Here is a 23,166-nt window from a genome sequence, read left to right as displayed (position 1 = left end):
AAGGATCAGTCCATCAAAATGGGCAAAATCAAACAACTAAGTCCCAGTTTATTAAGGTATTAAATAGTGCGTCGCTCCAAGCCGTCTTGCATATACCGCCAGCTGGTCCGGAGTTTGTAGCGGGCTCGTCTAGTCCCACTCCCGACGAACTAACGTGTATATGACTGAAAACATGCAACTGCTATTTCTTTTTGGTTTGGGCCCTTCCAAAATATATATATATATATACACATATATCTGCTACCCAAGAAATTATACTGGAAAGGGTGAACTTATCTTAAAGGGCGCCCAGCGCTCTGCTTAATTACGTGAACAGTAAGATTAGGTATTTTCTCAAAAATGCTTTTTATTTGCTTAACAAGTGCAGAGTATTTAATTTCTTACAACAGTATTAACAACGTGTTCTCTTTAAATAAGTAGTTTCTCACAAGAAAAAAAAACTGTTAGCAATTACCCCCCTTGACAAATTTTCACAAAAATATTTACAATGACGATCCACGTCAACCATTCCTTTTACTTTGGTTCCCACTATCTCTTACATCACTTAAGCTATCAAAACTATGTCCATGATCATTCCTTCTTTAGACTACTTATATATTTTGCAGGAATTAGACCCCGGCGATAGGAAATTATTCGCAACCGAAGTCACGATGTTTTCTAAACTTTTAAGTTAAAATAAGGGGGGGGGGGGAAAGCGAGGTGAAAGATTCAAAAATTATCTATTAAGGTAACGCGGTAAACTAAACCATTTTTGTAAAAATACTTAACTCCATATCCGCAAGGTTCCACGTTCTAATCGACGTACGAGAAGATAAGAGCTGAGTCACGCCCACATCGACTCAGCGGCTATCACGCCGTGGAGCACCGTTGCTGGAGTTGATGTTATCGGAATCGGCTGGGAGAGAACACTGGTTCGCCCAACAAGGAAAACCTCTGCCCCGAGAAGCTCGCTAGGTGGCAGTCTCGTCGCCACCATGCGAGTTTTTCGGGAAACGAACAAAGTTTCTCAGCGAACTGACAATCCCACGCATCGGGTCTAATTCCTCTATACAGGGTGGGCCGAAGAATGTGGCGAAACGGGATAAACAAGTCCCGATTCACCACACACTTTTCATCCAATTTTTCACTGCTATGACACCGATATTTCATTTTATTTACCGCTTTTGAACCCCAAATTAACTCCGTTTTTGTACCGAAATTTTGCTTTTTTATTTACCAAAAATATGTGCCTCTACAAATAATACACTTTCATCGAGACTTTCATGGTGGAAACTGGACCATCATTATGTGATTCGTTTGATATCGTGGTGTAGAACATTATATAATATGTCGTTTCAAATAAGTTTTCATTAATCTTATACAGCTGGTGGTAACGTCATCGCATTGTAATCAAGGGGTCCCGGGTTCTATACCCGGTGGAGGCACATAGTAGTTCGGATCCCGCGTAGGTCCAGTCCCGATTAACCTATGTGTGCTGCATAAATTGGACTTAAAAACTCAGAGAAAAACCCTCTTTTGCCCATTTTTGCAATTTCCAACCTCTGTTTGAATTCAATTTTCGGCGCATGCTCAATGAAACACGCATACATTAAAGGATACGGAATACTTCGATTAGTAATTAAAAACATTAAAAAGTGCGTAGTTTAGGATTGGTGGGGTAGGGGGTGAGGGAAAAGAGACCAGATTCCAATTTTGTGCTCAAGATCGCTTGGAAGATGACATCTGAGCAGTTGATAATCGACTTGGACGACTGATCTTGTGTTACAGTGGAGTGAATCTGTCCAAGATTTCAAAGATGGTGGAAGAGAGAAATTTTCCATATTATGTCCCAAATTCTGTAAATCGCGAGGTTTGAAGTGCCTCAAGTTCTGATCCATTTGTGAATTTGTGCGAAATAGAAAGTCTCGAAATTCGGATATATCCTGAAATGTTCGAAAACCGGGAAAATTCAGGAATTCGAAAAAGTTCATGAGTTAACAAAATTCACGAATTCAAGAGGGAGAGAAATCAGAAATTTGGCACACTTTTGAAAATACATAAACGTTTGGATCTCCTATTCTAGGGAGGGGATATGCTATGTCTAAAGAGTTTATGAATTCATCATAGAAATCACAGCACATGAAGAAATTATGTGAATATTAGCTTTGCTTACTGTAAATCGCTATATGCTTTATGAATACCAATCATGACTTGGCATGCTTAAAGGAATTTGCTTTTGCGATCTCTAACATGGACAAGGACTGGTCCGAATCCGACTTGTATGGAACCTAATACGTATTTACCAACCACGTGGAAAAAGAATTCACGAAGGTTTCTCTACTCACCTAGGGGCTTCCAATGGGTGCGGGGGATCCCTTCCGTGACCCACGGGGTGCGTTATGGCCTCCTCTTTCGTTAATAGAGTGAACTCGGCTTCTACTTTCCCCTGTGAATAATCATGAAAGCTATTAAGACATTTCAATTCTGTCCCACATTTTCAATTTTTAAAGAAATAAGCTACTTCATTCACAATTCTGATAAGGTAGGTCTGATCATATTGAACTACGGATTTATCCATGCCTTATACTTCAATACAATAAAATCATTTATCTCGTATTTTAAGAAACAATGTAAATATTATATTCTTGAAGCTTTCCTGGCGGCGGATGATGAATAGATTCTCTCGGGCTATCGAAAGCTTGGAATATTTTCCACAACTCACCTGGTCGATAGCCCGAGACAATCTATTCATAAATATTATATTTCCCAAATTAGCGTTCCAATATACACTCATAGTACTGATATGATTCAAATAACGTTTATATTTTATACATGTTATCGTGTACTTTTAGCAAATATCAGTTATTCTTCTAGTTTACGGTTGTTACAAGCATTTAATTACGTCTTTTGATGTAAAATTTAAGAAAACGCACGTTTAAACTCACCCATCATTTAATGGCTTCTATTTCTTCAGATAGTGGAAACTTATATTTTCCTTTAATAAAGTGTTCAAAGTGGGAGAATGTGTGGGTCATGAAATGACCTACCTACTGCACGAAGAAAGTGTTGACCTGGTGTTCTAAGATGAGCGTTGACCTATTGTTCCGTAATGTGCTATGACGTACTCCTGAAGGGTTAATAGACCAAATATTGCTCATAAAAGAATGGTGATCTATTGTTCTGAGATCAGCGATGATCTATCTACTGCTAGAAGTCAAACATTGACCAGTAGCTGATATTCCTTTCAAGAGCTTGGCCTAATTCAGCAAGGAAATAGGATCGAAATTGGCCGAATTTCCTAAGGAAATATGACCAAAATTGGCCAATTCTCCAACGAAATGGGACCAAAATTGGTCGAATTCGCCATGGATATAGGACCAAATAGGCTGAATTCGCCAAGGAAATAAGACCGAAATTTGGCCAAATTTGCTAAGGAAATAAGGCCGAAATTGGCCGAATTCTCCAAGGAAATAGGACCGAAATTGACCGAATTTGCGAAGGAAATAGGACCACAACTGGCCGAATTCGTTAAGGAAATGGGACCAAAATTGGCCAATCCTCCAATGCAATAGGACCGAAATTGGTCGAATTTGCTAAGGAAAAAGGATCAGAATTTGCCAATTATCCAAGAAAATAGGACCAAAGTTGGCCGAATTTCCCAAAGAAATAAAACCAAAATTTGGCGAAATTTGCTAAGCAAATAGGAGCAAAATTGTCTGAATTTGGCAAGGAAATATGATCAAAATTGACCGAATTTACAAAGGAAATAGGACCGGAATTGCCGAATTCGTTAAGGAAGTAGGACAGAAATTAGACGAATTCGCTAAGCAAATAGGACCAAAATTAGCCGAATTCGTGAAGGAAATAGGGCCAAAATTGACCAATTTTTCCAACGCAATAGGACCGAAATTGGCCGAATTTGCTAAGGAAATAGGATCAGAATTGGCCAATTATCCAAGGAAACTGTACCAAAATTGTCACGGAAATAAAACCAAAATTTGGTCAAATTTGCTAAGCAAATAGGAGCAAAATTATCTGAATTCGCCAAGGAAATATGACCAAAATTGGCCAAATTCTCTAAGGAAATAGGACCAAAATTGGCCAATTCTCCAACAAAATAGGACCGAAATTGACCGAATTTGCTCAGGAAGTAGAACCAGAATTGTCCAATTATACAAGGAAATAGGAGCAAAATTGACTGAATTTGTCAAGAAAATAGGACCAAAATTGGCCGAAGTAGCAAAAAAATAAGATTAAAATATGGCCAAATTTGCTAAGCAAATAGGAGAAAAATTGGCTCAATTCGTCAAGGAAATATGACCAAAATTGACCGAATATGCTAAGGAAATAGGACCAAAATTGGCCGAATTCGCTAAGGGAATAGGGCCAAATTTGGCCGAATTCAACCAGGATATAGGACAAAAAATCAACCCCTTGTTCAGAGCAGAACAAAATGTGTATACCATGTCCTCTGGATTAGGCGAACGAAAACAAGTCTCTGCGCAAGTAGTGAAGAGACGGCTCCACCAATGAACACGTGAGAGGGAACGGGATTGCGTGGAGAGGGGGAAAGCGACTTCGCAGAAGCGTGTACTGCTTCGCTCTGTCCACTCGATTTCCTCCCCTTCTCTGACGCTGTGCGCGGCTGTGCTCAGAGATACCTTGGACAGGGTATGACCTGCCGAATGAAGTTACGTGAAGTTCCGTGAACTTCAATTCTCCAAGCCTTCGTACCTTTCTTACCTTAATCCACTCACCGTTAACTCCACGTCGCCCGTCACAGGGTCCACCTTGCTGAAAGGCCACCAGCCCCTCTGCTTCCTGCGCTTGAAGAAGTCGACCACCGCAGCGTTCTCATCCTTCATCAGCATCCTGAGGGTGCAGGCGTAGCTGGAGGGAGCGCCACGGGGAAACTTCCGCAGGTCCAAATACAAGGAACCTGGATTGAAGATGTAATGAGTAACTACTGACAATAATTTTCACCAATCATTTTTACTATAAGCCCCTGCGTCAAGGTCTTCGGCTTACTATACTAACATTCTCTCCCCAATAATTTCCAGACCATCACTAAATATGAAATATGATTTCTGTTCATTAGCGTCGCCTTTATTCTACTTTTGGCTAATCGCGACGATGAGGATGAGTGATGATAAGATGAAATTGATGAAGGGACACTCATAAAGAACACATATGGGATTCGAACACGGGCTGGGTTCGAATATATAAAAATATTATTAAATTATATTTCGGTTTAAATTTCGGTATTTACATAACTTTTCTACTTTTTGGACTAATCAAGAGTATAGTATAGTACTTCACAAACTTATAGTGTGTGTGTGTGTATATATATATATATATATATATGTGTGTGTGTGTGTGTGTGTTGACCACCCACCCACCAGAGAGGAGTAGCGCGCTCTACCTCGGGGCTAGAGTGTTCGCCATTTAGTATAAATGATGAACTGCCTAAATAGATCACTTACAAGAAAATCTAGTAAATTTACGGTTTGAGTTGCAGTTGTAGCTTCATCACTTTACACTTATTGAGCTATAAATGCACCAAAAATTCACGAATTCTTCATAGTACTCCAATTTGGGTGTGAAGAAAACATGTGCATGTTATGGATTCCAAATCACACTATTGAATTTATTATTAAAGTACACGTATATTTCTACCTTTTGATTAACAGTGACGATGAAAATCGGTGGACAATTATGGCACACAAATATATGCTCCACCGGGTATTAAAAAGCTGGTATTATTTTAACGACGTGACAGACACAGCTACAAAAAGAATACAACAAGCGAGCGCCCTATTTCCCTCTAGATATAAATTAAGCGCAAAGTAGAGAACGAAATCTCCAATAGCAAAATGAGAGCAAATTGAAACCTATTATTTGTATACTAAAGGGAAATCTACGTTGTGTAAATTACGCTGCGAAAATATCAATTTGTAAAATTGTGAATTCGACACTGATTTCAAAATCGGCTGCTTTTCTCCGTTTATCAACCTTGAAGGTGTAAGAATTTGACAACAAGTTTGAGTTTGGGGCAGCTAGATAAAAGTTAGACTAATTTTTACATTCAACTATTTTACATTTACATTATGAAATCTAGAAAGTGAATAGGCTACCGTGACTCTAGAATAGATGCTTTTAGAAACTTAACGACTTTATAAACGTATAACGTTTTCTCACGGTTTGAGTTCAAAGTGTCGTCAAGTAAGTGTAAGGTAACTGTTGATAAAGCTACTAACCACATTACAGTTACAACTACTTACTTCTAAAAGTAGCTAGTTACAATCAGAATTCCTATTTACTTCCAAACACTGGTCGAAATTAGTTAAAAATAGCTATTCTTTTTTCTTAGATACTCACAAACAGTATAAACAATCTTTTGTATAGTGCACTAGCGGCTTCTGCCTATTCGCACGTGCACACCCAAATATATCTGTAATCCAAATCATTATTATTATACTTATTTATTGAACTCTATCTATTTCGAAACATCAAGTGTTCCCACGCCGCTCCACCAAGAGAGATAGTGGAGAAGTCTGCGATCACTGATGTCAACCCGCGTCGACCGATCCGCGCTTGGAGCTTGAACGCAATGTTAGTTTCGCTCCCTATGTAGAAGCAGTCGCGTAGAGGAAGCTGATTGGATCTTTTGGCTTGAGCGCCGTGTGAGGGGAGGTTGCATCATTTAGGAAAGCTGTGAACGCAGCGATCTGTGTGAGAGCAAATGTAGTGTTGCAAACCCATTCCATTAGAGATCGTGTGACAGAGTAGAGGCAACCCATACATCATTGCAAATTGAGGGATTTTTTTAAAAAAAGGGGGAAATTTCGATGGTGTATTTTCCCTCCAATTCTGACCCGAGCACGACACGGGGAAGAAAAGGGGGAAGGTGAGGAGGGCAACTGAAAGCGAGACGGGTGTTTTAAACATGCATGATATTGCCTTTTCTTAGTGCATCTTGGCCAAAATAAACGGTCTCTGTGGTGTAGTAGCCGAATTATCAACCCGCGCGGAGGGAGCGTACATCAATCAGCCAGATGTTTTGCATTGTGTGTTTCCGTTACTGAGTTGCAAAATTGTTTAGCGCTGTCAAGAACTCGTGCCTGTTTCAGTTCAAAATGTTTGATTTCATGATGAATAGGTAAACTGTACATAGCGAAAGAAGAGACTTAATATTTAACGTTGTTGAATTTTTAGAGTGAAGTTAGCTACAAAGCTTGTAGCAACTGCAGCAATATATGGACACGGCGGAAGGGAAGGAAAAATTCTTAGGTACGAAGCAGGGCAGTCTGAACTGAGTGAGTACTGTAATTTTCTTTAAGATTTATTATTCTCTTCATTTCGCTTGATTTGCTTGGTTCGATCAGTCTGCCATTAGAAATAAACAACAGCTTGAAAGAGTACAATTGATTTCCTCCATGTGGTAGTTGGATCGGCTTCCCTGGTGTACGCCAATGTTATTATTCTCCTTGTTCATTAATATCAGCGGAGCAGAGGAGGAAGTTTTTATGAAATATTTTGCAAATCGACAATAGTGAAAGGTGATCAAAACTTGGGTTGCCAAAATATTAAGAATCATTGTGTACGCAAAAACGGGTGCGAGTATTTGACAGGGGTGGTATAACACTTCTGGACACGAGACTAAAGTGCACACCCATAGAGCCAGACCACGAGCCGCCACTGGTATAGTGTAGTCTCTTAATTTGCTTACCGATGAAATCGTCTGCAGAAATGACATCCTTATCCCAAACTTGGAGCTGCAGTATCGGCCGCAACTTCTGCTCGGTCTTCTCCGTGGAGAAAATTGTCTCCTTCTTGTGCACGATGATCTTCTGCTCGGATCTGAGGTAGTCGAAGGGGAAGATGAACCTCCAGTTGAAGTTGCCTTCGCCGTTCAGGGATCTGTAGTGGATGTCCGTGCTCTGTTCGTCTTCCCCTCCAATAAGCCACCTGAAAGATAATAAATGTCATCTTGCTGCGAAAATTATTTAGCTATCCCCGTAAGTTATAAATTGTAATAAGCGGTTGCATAGTAACCACCTCGAAAGATTGCGATTGTTGTCGCAAGGTAACAATGACGTGTTGAACATAGAAGCAAGAAGAATTAACAGCAAATTATTCCATTTAGACTCCCCTGTACAGCACATCATATTTACCTCAACGTCTGCGTAGAAAACAGTTTTCCTTAATTTATTTTAAAAAATATATAAAGAATTGTGTGAATTCAAATACATAATTCAATGGTATTCTGATGCTGTGTAAAACATAGTGTTGTGAAACACATGCATCAACTCATTGAATTGTGCTTCCTGATTTAGAACCAAAACCATCCATACATCTCTTAAATGGGAAAAATCAAACATCACTTGTTTGAAGAAGTCCTGTAGTATAGAAGTACAAGGTGCATTCAATAAATAACCGGAAAAGTAGTATAAAAAATCTAAAATATTATCGTAATTTTTATATGTTTGTTATTTTGTGAAGGCATCTGTAAAGATATTCATAGCTGGGGCTGGCACACCTGCCTCGCGCACGGGACGCTGGGGAACAGTTACACAAGATGGTGGCACCCTTACAGGAGTGCTACAAGCTGGAGCAGCGAAGTGTAGTGAGATTTTTGTTGAGTGAAGGCGTGAAACCGATAGAAATTCATCGCCGCTTGACAGTTCAGTACGGTGACAACTGTATGAGTCGATCACAAGTGAACGAGTGGGATGAGAAGTTTAAAAAGGGCCAGTGGAGAAGCGTCCTAAGAGGCCCACCCTAATATATTTGTCTATTACGGATTATTTTATTACTTATCATTTCATTAAACGACACTTAATAAAAGAAAACTGAAATTCTAGGTCATCCGCCTGAGAGTGCCTCAGCTGGTCCCCTTAACAACCTTTGTGATTCGTGCGGGAAAACATAATTTCAGGGGTGCCTTCGACTGTAACGTAAACTGTGAGACCGGCCTCTTTTCTCTCTCTCTCTCTCCCTGACTACCGAAGAGTGCTGATCGTGTACGCGCGCGTGACGAAGCAGGCAGTGGACGCACAGAGCTTGTTGAAGCAGCGTTTCCATGGAAGATTCAGAGCTGTGTCGGGAGCGGGGCACACCTAGCTGCTAACACGTCGCGAAAATGTATTGCTAACATCTCTAAACCTGGCCTCCTAACCTATCAATGTAGGCATTATTAGAATTTTAACTGTAAATAATGCATGTAACTTGGTTACCAGTGTTAAGTTTGGTGCTTTCAGCTCTTTTGGGAAACTGCTTTACGCGAAGTGTTAGCTGCTGGATGTGCCCCACACCAATCTCGATTCAGAGAGGGTAAAGTATTTTATTTCTTTGAGGAAAGGGATATTGAGGCGAAATTTCCTTTCATGATTAGTGACATAACTGAAAATGCGCTACTTTTAAAAGGGGGAAAAGTACAGTGCAAACGTATTGAGAAAATCCATGTTTCTGAAATTATCTGGTCGGTGTGTTACACAGAAAGGTGTCCGTGTTCTCATTTAGAATTTCATCATTTTCTAAATCATATTATAATTTTTAAAAAAGTCGCGTGTTGAAGAAGAATTATATGCATAAAAGAGTTAAAAAGAAATAATAGATTGATAGATTTAGTTTATTTTACTTGGGTTTCTGCCATTTTTGGCTAATTGGGAAGATGAGGATTAGCGATGATATGATGACATTGACGAAGGGACACTCACAAAGAACACCTATGCCCAGGCGGGGATTCGAACCTGAGGCCCTTGTTGTAGCACGCTGTTATAACCAATCCGCCGCGGAGGTCAGCATTAAAAAGAAATAAATACTAAGTGACGATCAAGTGATCCATTTCTTTAATGCGAAAAACATTCACAATAGTAGCAAATAATTTTTACAAGCAGCTTTAATATAACAAGTGTAAGAGGGCTAGGGCCTGAGAGAACTACTTTTTCATTCGGTGACGCGTGGTCAGACCATCGGGTCCCATCGTCACTGGCACATCGCGCTGCGACGCCAAGGGTCGCGGGTTCGAATCCCGGTCGGGCTTGGTTGTTTGTGAATGTCCATTCATCAATTTCATCATTTCATCACTCATCCCCATCTTTGAAAATTAGCCAAGAGGCACAAAACGCGAAGTAAAATAAACTAAATCAATCAATCAACCATCGTCACTGTTTTCTGATCTTCGAGACAGAAGGTCTCAGATATCTAATCGAGACTACAACCTTGGTGGCAATGAAGTTCGACCAGAAAGGAATACGTGATTAAATGCACAGAGGGATAGGCGGTGGAATGGGTGACCCGCAGAAGTGACGCATGTGTGTAAGAGGAGGCGTGTGAGCAGGCAAGAATCGTGATCCCAGCATGTTGCACCCAAGGTCACGTAAAGAACGAAAACGGGGAACTATACGCGTGACATTGAACTTCGACCAGGCACCAGACCTATACGGAAAAATTCCAGATAGTGGCGCATTCGACGGAAGCATGACGTCACGGACACGATAAGGGAGTCCGCCATATATAAGCGCGTGCTGTGCACCGAGGAACAACAGTGCATCATCACCATGGCCAGGGGCAAACCTATTGACAACACCGTGAGGAGAAGAGTGGTGGAGTTGCAACGGGATTGACTCAGTGAACGGGAAATAGGGCGCCAACTGAACTTACCCAAGTCAACCGTCCACTGCATCATCAAACATCACCAAAATACGGGTACTACAGAGCCAGGTAAGGCCCCCGGTCACAATCGCCTGCTGAGCGTGCGTGACCTACGGATATTTAGGCGCTATATCCAGATCAACAATCATGTTTCTGTGGCCGAATTACGACTGTGGACTCGAGAACGCTTTCACATTGAAGTGTCAACCAGAACCATTCGCCGTTACCTACAGCGATGCGGTTACCGAGTGTACAAGGCGAAACGTAAACCCTTCCTTTCCATGTTGAACAAAGGCAATCGACTACGGTGGGCACGAATGTACCGGGGATCATTTCGGCAGTGGAACAGGGTTTTGTGGACGGACGAATCCATTTTCAATGTTGTGTACGGGAAAATACGGAAAACAGTCATTTGTCGGAAGGAGGAACAGAATGAAGCAAAATGTTATGCACGTCGGGTATAGAAACCTGCGTCAGTGATGGTATGGGGATGCATGACGGCATCTGGGGTTGGCCCACTACACGTCTGTGAGGGCATTGTGAATGCACACGCCTATACACGCATACTGGAGCGGCATCTTCCCACAGTGCGAAGGCACCTGTTCCACAGGCGGCGTCTCATCTTTCAACACGACAATGCCAGGCCTCATACAGCGTGGCTGACAAGAGAATGGTTGACTCGCCATCACGGGCGAACTCTGCCACGGCCACCATCGAGTCCCGACCTCTCGCCCATTGAGAATGTGTGGCGTGTTCTTAAGCGATGTGTGCAACAGAAGGGACCCACGACAGTGGCTGCTCTTATCGCCTGCCTGCAGGAGGAATGGCACCGCATCGATGTGGAATACCTTGAACGACTCGTCCGCAGCATGCCCCGACGCATTGCCACAGTTATTCGCCGACGGGGCGGCGTCACACCATGGTAAACAGGATCCCCTCTAACATTGGTCGAACTTCAATGTCACGTGTAGATGGACGAAAATGTTTTATTTTGTGTGGACACCATGCATTGCTGCGTTGCAGCGGAAATTTATGTTTTCCTTTGTTCCATGTAGCCTGCTGAATAAAATATGTTCAGCATATGCACGTGTTCTCCTTCTTTCACAATGCACTCCTATATTTGTGACTGGTCGAACTTCATTGTCACTAAGGTTGTAGATTAAAGTAAAATCTGAACCAATGCCTCCAGGGGGAATCGAACCTTCTACTTCTTGAAGGCGAGAGTCTTAATCACTACATTGTCCTTTACAATCCCTATCCCGACTTTTTCGAACAGCAGTAGACGATATTCAGGCAATATGTTATCTTTTATTTTCTAGGCGCTATATTTCAACATACTACTTTTTAAAAAATACACAGCTCCCCCCCCCCCTCAATCCCTGCTCCGTCCTGTGCCTACCCTTACAGAGACAGCACGCTTCGCCACTGAACAGCGCATAACCAGTATTGAAGATTTTCCGCGTCTATGTCGCTCTGTCACTGCAGTCACAGAAAGCAACACTGCTCAAGTGGAGGACTTGATAGGGGAGAACCGGCTATTACTGTCAGTGAAATTGCTTCCCAGATGGAAGGAAATAAGTGTAGGATCAGCACACGGAAAATTAAATGCATCATACCGATTGATGTACCAAATCGCGTCGATTGATGCACTAAAGTGTGTTTTATGACATCTGCGAAAAATCAGATTCACATTTGATGCATTCTAGTTCATTTTTGTATGTCGTAGAAGAAACACCAAATTGCATCATGTGATGCAAGTGAGGATTTATTTCAGTCGAGATGCAATATAATGCATCATTTCATGCATTTTGACACACCTTCAATGCGTTGTGGTGCACCTTCCTGCATCTTTCTCGATGATCCACTTAGACGTTTCATCTGAGCTAAATAAAATCTGTAGCTCAGACGAAACGTTTAAGTGCATCATTGAAAAAGATGCAGGAAGGTGCATCAAAACTCATCAAATGATACATTATAATTATAATGCATCTCGACTGAATAAATCCTCACTTGCATCAGGTGATGCACTTTCGTGTTTCTCTTACGACATACAAAAATTAACTAAAATTCATCAAATGTGAATCTGATTCTTTGCAGATGCCATAGAACACACTTTAGTGCATCAATCGACGCGTTCTGGTGCATCAATCGGTATGATGCATTTAGTTCTCTGTGTGTATCAGTTATGACATTCTGAGGTTCGGAAAGTGTGTGCGAGGTGGGTTCCGAAACGTTTGACACCGGAAATGAAGGAGACACGTGTTCATGTGTGCAGGGAGCTTTTGCGCCGTTATGAAGCTGACTGTGAGGCATTTCTTCATCGTATTGTCACTGGAGATGAAAGTTGGGTTTATTTCTATAAACCAGAGCGTAAGAGGACAACAATGGAATGGCGACATCCTTCGTCTCCCAGACCGAGGAAGGTGCGTGCTCAACGGAGTGCCGAAATGGTCATGTTAACTTTGTTTTGGGACTACAAGGGGCCAATTCTTGAACATTACATGCCCAGAGCTCATAATGTAAACAGTACCACCTACTCCAGCCTTTTGCATGAAAAACTGAAACCAGCCATTCTGCAGAGACGACGTGGTCTGGTGTCCACTGGTGTGCTTTTGCACCATGACAATGCGAGACCACACACTGCCAGTGTCACATTGTCTACCATCGAGGACCTAAAGTTTGAGTGCTTACCCTACCCTCCATATTCGCCCGATCTGGCACCCTCCGATTTCCACACCTTTGGCCCGCGGAAAGAGGCACTAAATAGATCGAGGTTCCAGAATGACGACGAAGTCTAGTCAGCGGTGCATAAGTGGTTACGCAAGCATCCAAAAATTTTTTTTCCTGAAAATCAGTGCCCTTATCAAGAGCTGGCGTAGGTGCATTGAACTGGGGGGAGGATATGTTGAAAACATAGTACTGTAGTTCTTTTGGTGCTTGTAATAAATATTTGTTACAACATATTTCCGGTTATATATTGAATGAGCCTTGGATATGTAACCATGTTATTATTATTTATTATTTTTTTTACTTATGCACAATGCCATTATGATCGCTGCACTATTGTTAATATTTTTACATGTAAAAAACTTACTGGAAACAACAGTGAAATTTACGAAGCTCTCAGTTTATATAGAACCTCTTGTTCCAAGAAAAATGTGTGGGGAGTGGGTCAGTGGCAATGCATTATGGGTAGGGATGATATTTGAAAAGAATAGTGAGCTAATCATTAATAAAGATAAGTGAATCACTGATTCAATTATTCTAAGTGCTTTTTACCACACAAAGTATTTGAAATGCGCCTCACCGCTCAACATGATTCAAGTATTGAAAGTGCTCTTTCCAATACAAATATCCAAAGAGTGTTTACCAAGGGATTTATTTTAACACAAAATTTCTGAATAATGTCTCACCCTTTAACGTAACTCATTTTTTCCAATTAGAATACTTTCCAATACAAAATATCTTAAACGTGTCTCACCTTTAATGTAACTGAATCATTCCAACGGCTCTTTTCAAAACATAATGTCTAAAACATGTCCCACCCTTTAACATACTCAATTATTCCAACTAAAGTGCGCGTCAAATCTCCTGCATATGGCCTTGAACGGCTGAACAGCACCAGCGAATCACAGACGTGCGGCGTTGCCTAGTTCAGAACCTGTTTCACCTCGCTGCTAAATCTTGTACCTGGCGCTCGGATATAAATAGATTATTTCAAGCGTCAGTAGTTCAACAGATGGAAAGGTAATGAATTTGTGAGTATGTACGAAAAACAAGCGTGATTGTAGCTTATACAGTTCCCTGTGTAGAAGCAATGTTATTATAAACGTATTTGCATTGTATCCTTTTTGCTCTCCCTTCGTTCCTGTTCTCATGTTCGAGTGAAGAATAGAGAAGTAAAATTGACTTTAAGAAGTGCCAACAGGAAAACCAACGACGGTCGTAAATTTCTGATGGAGAGAAGTGACATTGTTACGTCAGGGTAAAATTCCTCCGTACTATGCACGAAATTCGAGTGTCTGGTGATTCGAGACCAATCTTTTACCTTGACGAGACATAGGTAAAACAGAACCACACATTAAAATGTGTTGTTAACTTGTTAACGAAGAACTTGACAATGTAACACAAGAACAATGAGCCGCTTGTGTTAAACATGTACAACAATTACAGGAAAACGGTTTTTGTAAGTGGGATAGATCGGGACGAAATTTTGGACCCAATTATAATAAATTTGAAGGACGACACAGAGGGCGAAAGTAGTGCGGTCAGTGACGATGAGGACGACGACGGCAGTTGTTGGAATGAAGAGGAGCCCCTGGCAGTCCCTCTGGCTTAATCAGGTATGATTTTTTCTCCCATTAAGTTTAATATATGTTATATTATCTAACGTTCCGTGCTCTCCGTGACAAGGCGTTTCGCTCAACCACTCTCTTTTCTGTGTGAGATTTCGACATGGCACCGCTGCAGTGCGCTGCTATTGGCTATCGCCATATGCAGGAGATTTGGCATGCACTCTAGGGTTCTTTTCATTACAAAATATTTAAAACGTGTTTCATCTTTTAGCGTAACTCAATTATTCCAATTAATGTGCTTTCCAAAAGAACACATCTCTCCCTTTAAAGTAACCAATTAATCCAAGGGCTCTTTCTAATACAAAATATCTGAAACCTGTCTCACCCTTTAACGTAGAGGTCGCTCATCTTCTCGCCCGTGAAGAAGTTGTCGTCCACCAAATGAACCTCAACTGTGTTCCAGATGACCACCCTCATTTCGTAACCTTCTGGCTTTCTAGGGGATATATCCACTTTAGGCCCGGGTTTGGGCCCTCCCAGGGGGAACATGTCGACCCACATTTCCACCTTACCCTGAAAATACCCGAAAGTTAAATTATAAAATAAAATCTGACATGTGAACTTCTTAACAGGATAATTTGGTCGAAATGGATTAAAATAATTTCGAATTGTGTTCACCGAGTAACTGCTTAGATATCCTACTTCACAGAAAATCGACAATTGTTATTTAATTGAACTAACCAGTGGAGTAATTTATGTACCACTAAACTAACATATGGAAGAGCATTTGTATGAGTGAAGTCAGATATATTGACATGATTACGTGTCATAGTAAAATAGAAATGTTTGAATAGAGAACAGATATATAAGAACAAGTAAAGAAGTGATAGAGTAAGAAAGGCAGATGAGAAATGAAGGAAGTGAAAGAGAGAATAAAAATAAAGAGGTGATAGAGTTGAAAATATATAAAAGCAACGAACGAAGAGATAGAGAGCAAAAAAATAAACTATACAGAAAAATAGAAAATAAATGAAAGAAGTGGAAGAGAGTAACAGAAAGAGAGAGAGAAATAGTGAGAAATGGAGAGAATATAAATAAAAGATGTGATAAAGTGAGAGGAACAGAAAATAAATTAAGAGAACGAAACAGAGAAAGAAAATAAAAGAAGCAATTGAGTAAGATAGAAAAGGATTAAGAGATGCGGAAGAGAAAGAGAGAGATATGGCAGAGAAGGAGAATGTGAAGTAAAATAGGAAAATATAAGACAAAAGGAGACATGGATGGATAGACGTACAATTAAAGAAAGGAGAAGGAAACATAAAAGTCAGAGTGAGAGAGGAAATAAAGAAATAGAAACACGGAGAAAAAGAAAGAACAAAGAATTATATATATATATATATATATATATATATATATATATATATATATATATATATATATATATATATATATATATATATATATATATATATATATATATATAAATCAAAGAAGGTAAAAGGAAACACTCACCGGACAGTAGAAAAATTTTACTTAGCCCTTTTGGCCCTCCTTGCTTTTATCCATATATATATATATATATATATATATATATATATATATATATATATATATATATATATATATATAGAGAGAGAGAGAGAGAGAGAGAAATTAGCAATAAAAAGAAAAAGAGTAAAGGAAAAGAGAGAAGGCGAGGAACAAATACGCAAATACTACCAATATTGTAGTAACGGTGGAGGCACATAGTGGTTCGGATCCCACTTTAAACTGTAGGTCCAGTCCCGATTAGCCTTACTATGCATAAAATGGACTTAAAACACCAAATCAATCAATATTGTAGTAAATTCTATCTTCCTGGAAACGGAAATTAGCGAGACAAATAAAGAAACAGAAATGTGAACCAATTTTACCTGCTCTAAGCCCGGCATCTTCGGATTGAACAACGACCGGGTTTCCACGTGCTCCGGAAGTAGTTGGCGTCCTACCAGCGGCACATAGCGCCATCTGTGGAGAGCCGCGAGCGCCAGTTGCTCCTTCATATCTAGAGACGGCGGAAACATTTAAATAAAATGTATCCGTCAAAACATGCAAAAATCATAAAATATCTACACAATTTACACGTAATCTTATATCTTATGCCGCTTTCTTTTCTAGTGCTAGATTGAATAATAAGGTAGACAAGATATCTCCATAACTAACTCTTCTCTATTAAGGTTAATATAGCATGTATATTTGAACAATCTTCCCCGTGTAGTCAAACACGTCAGTTTGTAATATGAATATTCTACTTTCATTTAGCACTGCATACGATTACGTATTTTCAAATTAAAATTATACATGTATAAAATGTAAGCACAATTAAACTTATTAAGCTAGATATTTTACAAATAAATTTAAGTTCGTAATGAAACTGAAAAAGTAGACGTCTCCATAAACCCTTCTCCCCTGTTATTTGTGAATCTGCCACTCACTGAGTCTTGGTCACTTATGCACGGACATCGACTGAAAAACTCTCTCGACCCTTAAAGTAACTAAATTATTCCAAGAGTTCTTCCCAATAATAAGTATACAAAACGTGGCTTACCCCATAAAGCGACTCAATAATTTCAGTACTAACTATCCACACCGCGTCTTACCCTTTACGTAATGCAATTAGACCAAGGCATTGTTGCAATACAAAATACCCAAAACCTGTCTCACCCTTTGAGGTAACTCAATTATCCGAGGAGTTCTTCCCAATACAAAATATCCAAAGGTGTCTCACCCTTTAACGAAACTCAATTATTCCAAGAGTTCTTCCCAATTCAAACTATCGAAAAAACTCACCTTTAACGTAATCAAATTATTCCAAGAGCTCTTCCAAATACAAAATATCCAAACGTGTCTCTCCCCTAAACATAACTCAATCACTCAATCATTCCAAGAGTTCTTCCAAATACAAAATATCCAAACGTGTCTCACCCTCTAAAGTAACTCAATTATTCCAAGATTTCTTCCCATTATAAAATATCCAAATGAGTCACACCCTTTAAGGTAACTCTATTATTCCAAGAGTTCTTCCAAATACAAAATATCCAAACGTATCTCACCCTTTAACGTAATTCAATTATTCCAAGAGCTCTTCCCAATACAAAATATAAATCACTCAATCATTCCAAGAAATCTTCCCAATACAAACAAAGACGTTTCAGCCTTTAACGTAACTCAATTATTCCAAGAGTTCTTCCCAATTAAACTATCGGAAAAACTTACCCTTTAACGTAACTAGATTATTCCAAGAGTTCTTCCAAATTCAAACTATCGACAAGACTCACCTTTAACGTAACTAAATTATTCCAAGAGCTCTTCGCAATACAAAATAACCAACCGTGTCTCACCCTGTAACGTAACTCAATTACTCCAAGAGCTCTTCTCAGTACAAAATATCCAAACGTGTCTCACCCTTTAACTTAACCCAATCACTCAATCATTTCAAGAGTTCTGCCCAATACAAAATATCCAAACGTATCTCGCCCTTTGAGGTAACTCAATTATTCCAAGAGCTCTTGCCAATACAAAATATCCAAAAGCGCTTCTCAATCTTTAACGTAACTCAATTATAAAAAGGATTCTTGAGATCGCCCTAGGAATTAATTTTGGATCTCTCGCGCAGAATCCCACTGACATTTCGGCTCTCAGAAGAATATTTTTAATATATTTTTTTCTGACAATGTTGAACCCTCAGGGGTATTCACATTCTTAAAGTGTTCGTATGGAACCGGAATATACCTCGAAACCTTAAAAATTGTGTATATGCAAAAGCATACCTGTTCTGTTTCCCGTCAGTCTCAAACGTAGACCTCCAACTCTCACCTCTCTGTCGGAATAGGAAGGACTGTCAATTCTGTATCTTTTACACAGTTCTTCCAGAATTTCTGTTGGGTTGTTACCATCCTTCCAGGCGTTGTTTCCTTTCCTGCAGGGAAACCACTGATAAATAAGTACGCATGTGAGTATATAAATAGTAGTTTCTATTTCTTATCCGAGACAGAAATGGTTTATATGAGCCACATATTTTACACTGTCTTTAGGTCTTAATGCATTGCCTACTTTAACAACAAGGTTTAACGCAGTTACTTAATATCACTATCGCATCTAAAATATACAGGGTGTTTCAAAATGTTTAATTGGATTTCAAATTGTCCTATATTTGGATTTCTAAACGTCAGAATGATAATGAGGCATCAATCTGAACGAAAACTCGTCACAATTCATGTCATGCCTTGTAACTGACTCTGATCTTGTACAACTTGGCACAACACCATCCACTTATGGTGGTCACTGTGCATACATGCAACTATCCAGTCAAATACCACAAAAGTAAGGGTACTCAGAGATTATGGTGCTAATACGTCAATTACAACACAGAAAACAGAACAAACGTAATTACTAAAAATTAGAACATGACTATCATTACCGTTCGTATTTTGTGGCAAGCCCACAAGTCGCTCTATGTCGACTGAAGAATCGATCTTCCAAATCGATTTGAGTTTCGCCAATCAGATCGTCCCTCGTGGCGACGTCACGATCCCAGATTTGCACGGTCAGAAGATGGTCCCTGGGAAACTCAATGCTCATTTCAAAGCATCTGAAAGAAATTTCAATGAACAAAACACTTCATTATCTTCGATATGTGAAAATGAAATAGATTATTGTGGGCTGAAACTACCAAGACGGATATTTTAAATGCATGTGTCTACAGCGCACTATTGCCGATACTCTCGTGTCGTCTGCTCCTCAGCCGAACAAACAGGCCGAGGTAGCAAGAGGCAGAGGTCACTCACCCTTCCAGAAGGGTGCAGCGAGCTAGCTGTGGCAACCGGGCTCGCTCATTCGCGGACCTGATTGCTTCTCGCAGACACACCCCCATATTGTCGTCTGCTGTAAGCCCGCGAAGCGATCTTTCTAAGGTCTCCTGCACTATAATGTATGACAACATACACAGATTGAGAATCTCACCTTCCAAACAGAGGGTTCAGCTGATTGGGGACGTATCCCTCCCTGTCCGAGACTTTGTTGGAACTGACGGCGAGTGCAATGTAGGGATCCGACTTTCTGTCCATGTCCTGAGGGTGTAGATTCGTCCCCTTCACAATGTACACCCTCAGAAGGACGCGGACTTCACTGTTTGACGGGGTCGCCTGGAACAGCCCCTTCTGAAGATCATGCCCCTGAGGAGTTACATAGCGCATCCCTTTCTCCGGGGGCCAGCGGTAGAGCTTGAAAGAGCCCTGGAAAACAAGGGAATCGTAATCAGGAACGCACCACCACTAATGTAATAAAAGATTCCACCAAGGTGATCGCAATAAACGAACAAAGCGAACAATGATCTATTAGGAGACACAAATTTACATCAGTCTTTTTACTTCTTTATATTTCGCGTATATTTGCATATGAGCACTTTGCTAATTTTGCCATTATCTTTCTTAATTTGGTTATCTTTATATTTTCTTTTCTTTCTACACCGTCTTTTATTATTGTTCATCTTTCTAATTTACTTTTACGCCTAAATACGCTATCATTTGTCTATAATAGAGGGACCTTCCTTTTTACCAACCTAGCACTGCCATCTCTGTTTCAACTAAGCAACTATTTACAAGTATTAAGCCTATTGGGTACGTAACAATGATAGAAAAACTGTTAATAATAATAATAATAATAATAATAATAATATCGGAAGTCCGAAAAACAAAGGATAGGTTAGCGTCCCAAAATTTATAAATCCCCCTTTGATCGTCATGGAACACCCATGTCGGAAAAGCATGTTACAGAGCCGACAAATACAGACGTCTATTATGGTTTTCTTATTTAACGTTATTTTCTTACCTCATTAGGTTAACCGCAAAGATGAATGATGATGTGACGAGAATGATGATGCAGTGACAAACACAAAGGAAAAACCATGCCGGGTACAGGAGTTGAACCAAGAACCAATATCAATATGTTTATTAAGCATTACAGTAATGCAATACGTAGATGTAGTCCACATTGATTATCACTAGGTCCTTTTTTTTTAGTGTCCGAAGACGAGGCCCAACATAATATATATGTTCATTTTGGGTCATTGTAGGCCAGAAAAAGGTGGGTTTTATTTGTCCTTTTTCGCCTTTTTCGGCGTTTTTTGGCTTATTGGTCCTTTTTTAGCCTTTTTTAGGTCTTAACGGCTTTTTTTTTGCAACTTCACCTTCTTTCGACTACGTTTTTACTGCCCATTCTCAATTCGAATCATCATCAGTTCATCACCTCTTAAACATCCTTTCTGTAGTAAAGGAATAAAAAAGAAGAGAGAAATAAATATATTCGAACCGATTCCTGAAACGAGAGAAAAAACATTTTTGGACGACTGAAGCAGGTACGGTACACTTCGCAACATCTTATTTGACCGCCCCGAAAGAATTCTAAGTCCCGAAATCGTAAACTTAGCAACATTGCACTCCAGCTGCAGGTGAGAGTAGCCAACTTTGAGTAGGTCCTTCCACTAGACGAAAAACGCTGCGGTAATAGGTTTTCAATTTAACACTTTCCATGAACTTAGAAACTATAAACCGCTATTATAATACACAATCAAACAGAAATAATAAATTGGAAAGAGGACCTTGAAGGATATTCACGATTCTGCTTGCTCGACTTGAAATTTGGGGGGGTTGAAACACTGAATAGAGTTTTTCTCCACCTGGAGGAAATTGCCATCAAGTTTGTGCAGAAAGAAGCAAATTTGTGAGGAGTTTATGCGACATTTTACTTACAATACCTTGCATAATATCGAACAGTTCTCAAAAACATATATTTTGCACAACTTGTCGAGAAAATGTGCTTGAAACACAGGAAGGTAGGAGTCTTCATAAACGTCAACATGTTTTTAAGGATATAACGTCATTAAGTTAACATAGAGCAGTTGGTTAGGCGCTGCTATCCTTATTTTTCATCAAACGTGAAAGGTCGCGGGTTCAAATCCCACCCTCTCCTCTTTCTTTTTTCTTTTTTTTTGTTTGCTGAACAGATACCGTTGATATTAGAATATTTTAAAAATGAATCTGATGCACACTTGAGGGACGTCCCTTCTGCGCATATTTCCCCTTACAAGTTGGAGATTTCCAGGATTTAAAGTTAAAACTTTTATTTTTAGTTATTGTTCATATGTTGTGTTAACACACACATCATGATTAATTCACAAATCACATATATGTATTCAGGATGCAAAATGTAATCTTATTTAAGTTATGGTTATTGTTTGTTCTTCACTGACACCTAAAATATTGATTATTTGATTTCGATATACTAAAAAAAGATATACAGTTATGTTAAGTAGTGATGTAGTGCAGTACTGTAACGAAGGAGAGCGTTTAATGAGTTCAAATTGCTAACATTGGTAATTTTATGTCCGTTCCTTCGTAATGACTGTTGTCAATCCCCTCACCACCATCTTACCATGCGTCTAAAACTAATAGTAAATCGCTAATTAACATAAATAAATTGTTATTGCGACGAAGGCTGATTCGATAAGAAACTACTAATAAGTATTTACATAGTGAGTGACAAACAAAAAATTCAAAACCTCATAATGATCGTTAATTCCTCACTGCTTTGTATCTAAAATGTTTGTCTTCTTTGAACAGAAAGTTCGAGTATCAGATATAACAAACTTTCCGCACTAACTTTGCAATATTCGAAACCACAATTACAGATTTAGCTCTATGTAACTTGATTCTGCGCATTCCACGTGGCATGTGACTTCCTCCTATCATCGAAATAACTTTCTCTTACTATTTCCTTGCCTCTCGTGAAATACAGAGACCAATGTTAACTTCTTAGCACGGTGGATACACCCAACGATATACTCCTGAAAAAAATCCTGCCTAGGTGGAGAATCGAACCTACGACCTCCCTCGTAAGAATCAAGCACGCTACCTCTTCTCCAGGTAGGTCATGTTAAAATTTGCTACCAGTGTGAAGAAACCAATTCACATACGAGTATAATGTCATATCTATAATTTCCTCATGGCAATTTTCATGAGGAAACTAATTCAGATAAAATCGAGAAACGCCGAATGGGAAAAATGATGAACATATCTATTGGCGTTTTGTCATATTTTGTAAATTGTGTAAAAATTCTGTGTTTTGAACAAGCAATCGTTTAGTTACGAAGTATTTTGTTGTTTGTTTAAAGTAGGAACAGGAGAGCGAAAATGAGTCA

General features: G+C 39.6%; 1 protein-coding gene across 1 annotated transcript in view; it reads right to left on the bottom strand.

The window, feature by feature from the left end:
- The window catches only part of LOC145987807 (fer-1-like protein 6), a 70,906-nt gene that overhangs the window by 1,930 nt on the left and 45,810 nt on the right, over positions 1-23,166 (bottom strand). The window contains exons 18-25 of the mRNA XM_083122515.1: positions 19,932-20,203; positions 19,390-19,560; positions 18,740-18,888; positions 16,844-16,974; positions 15,316-15,503; positions 7,709-7,947; positions 4,737-4,918; positions 2,325-2,425 (exon numbers count right to left, since the gene is read on the bottom strand). Of these exons, the coding sequence (XP_082978641.1) occupies positions 2,325-2,425; positions 4,737-4,918; positions 7,709-7,947; positions 15,316-15,503; positions 16,844-16,974; positions 18,740-18,888; positions 19,390-19,560; positions 19,932-20,203 (1,433 nt within the window). The remainder of the gene's footprint in view (positions 1-2,324; positions 2,426-4,736; positions 4,919-7,708; positions 7,948-15,315; positions 15,504-16,843; positions 16,975-18,739; positions 18,889-19,389; positions 19,561-19,931; positions 20,204-23,166) is intronic.

Source organism: Lepisma saccharinum, chromosome 5, assembly GCF_977018435.1.
Source record: "Lepisma saccharinum chromosome 5, izLepSacc3.1, whole genome shotgun sequence".
Taxonomy (NCBI): domain Eukaryota; kingdom Metazoa; phylum Arthropoda; class Insecta; order Zygentoma; family Lepismatidae; genus Lepisma; species Lepisma saccharinum.
This window is presented reverse-complemented; position numbering and strand designations above follow the sequence as displayed.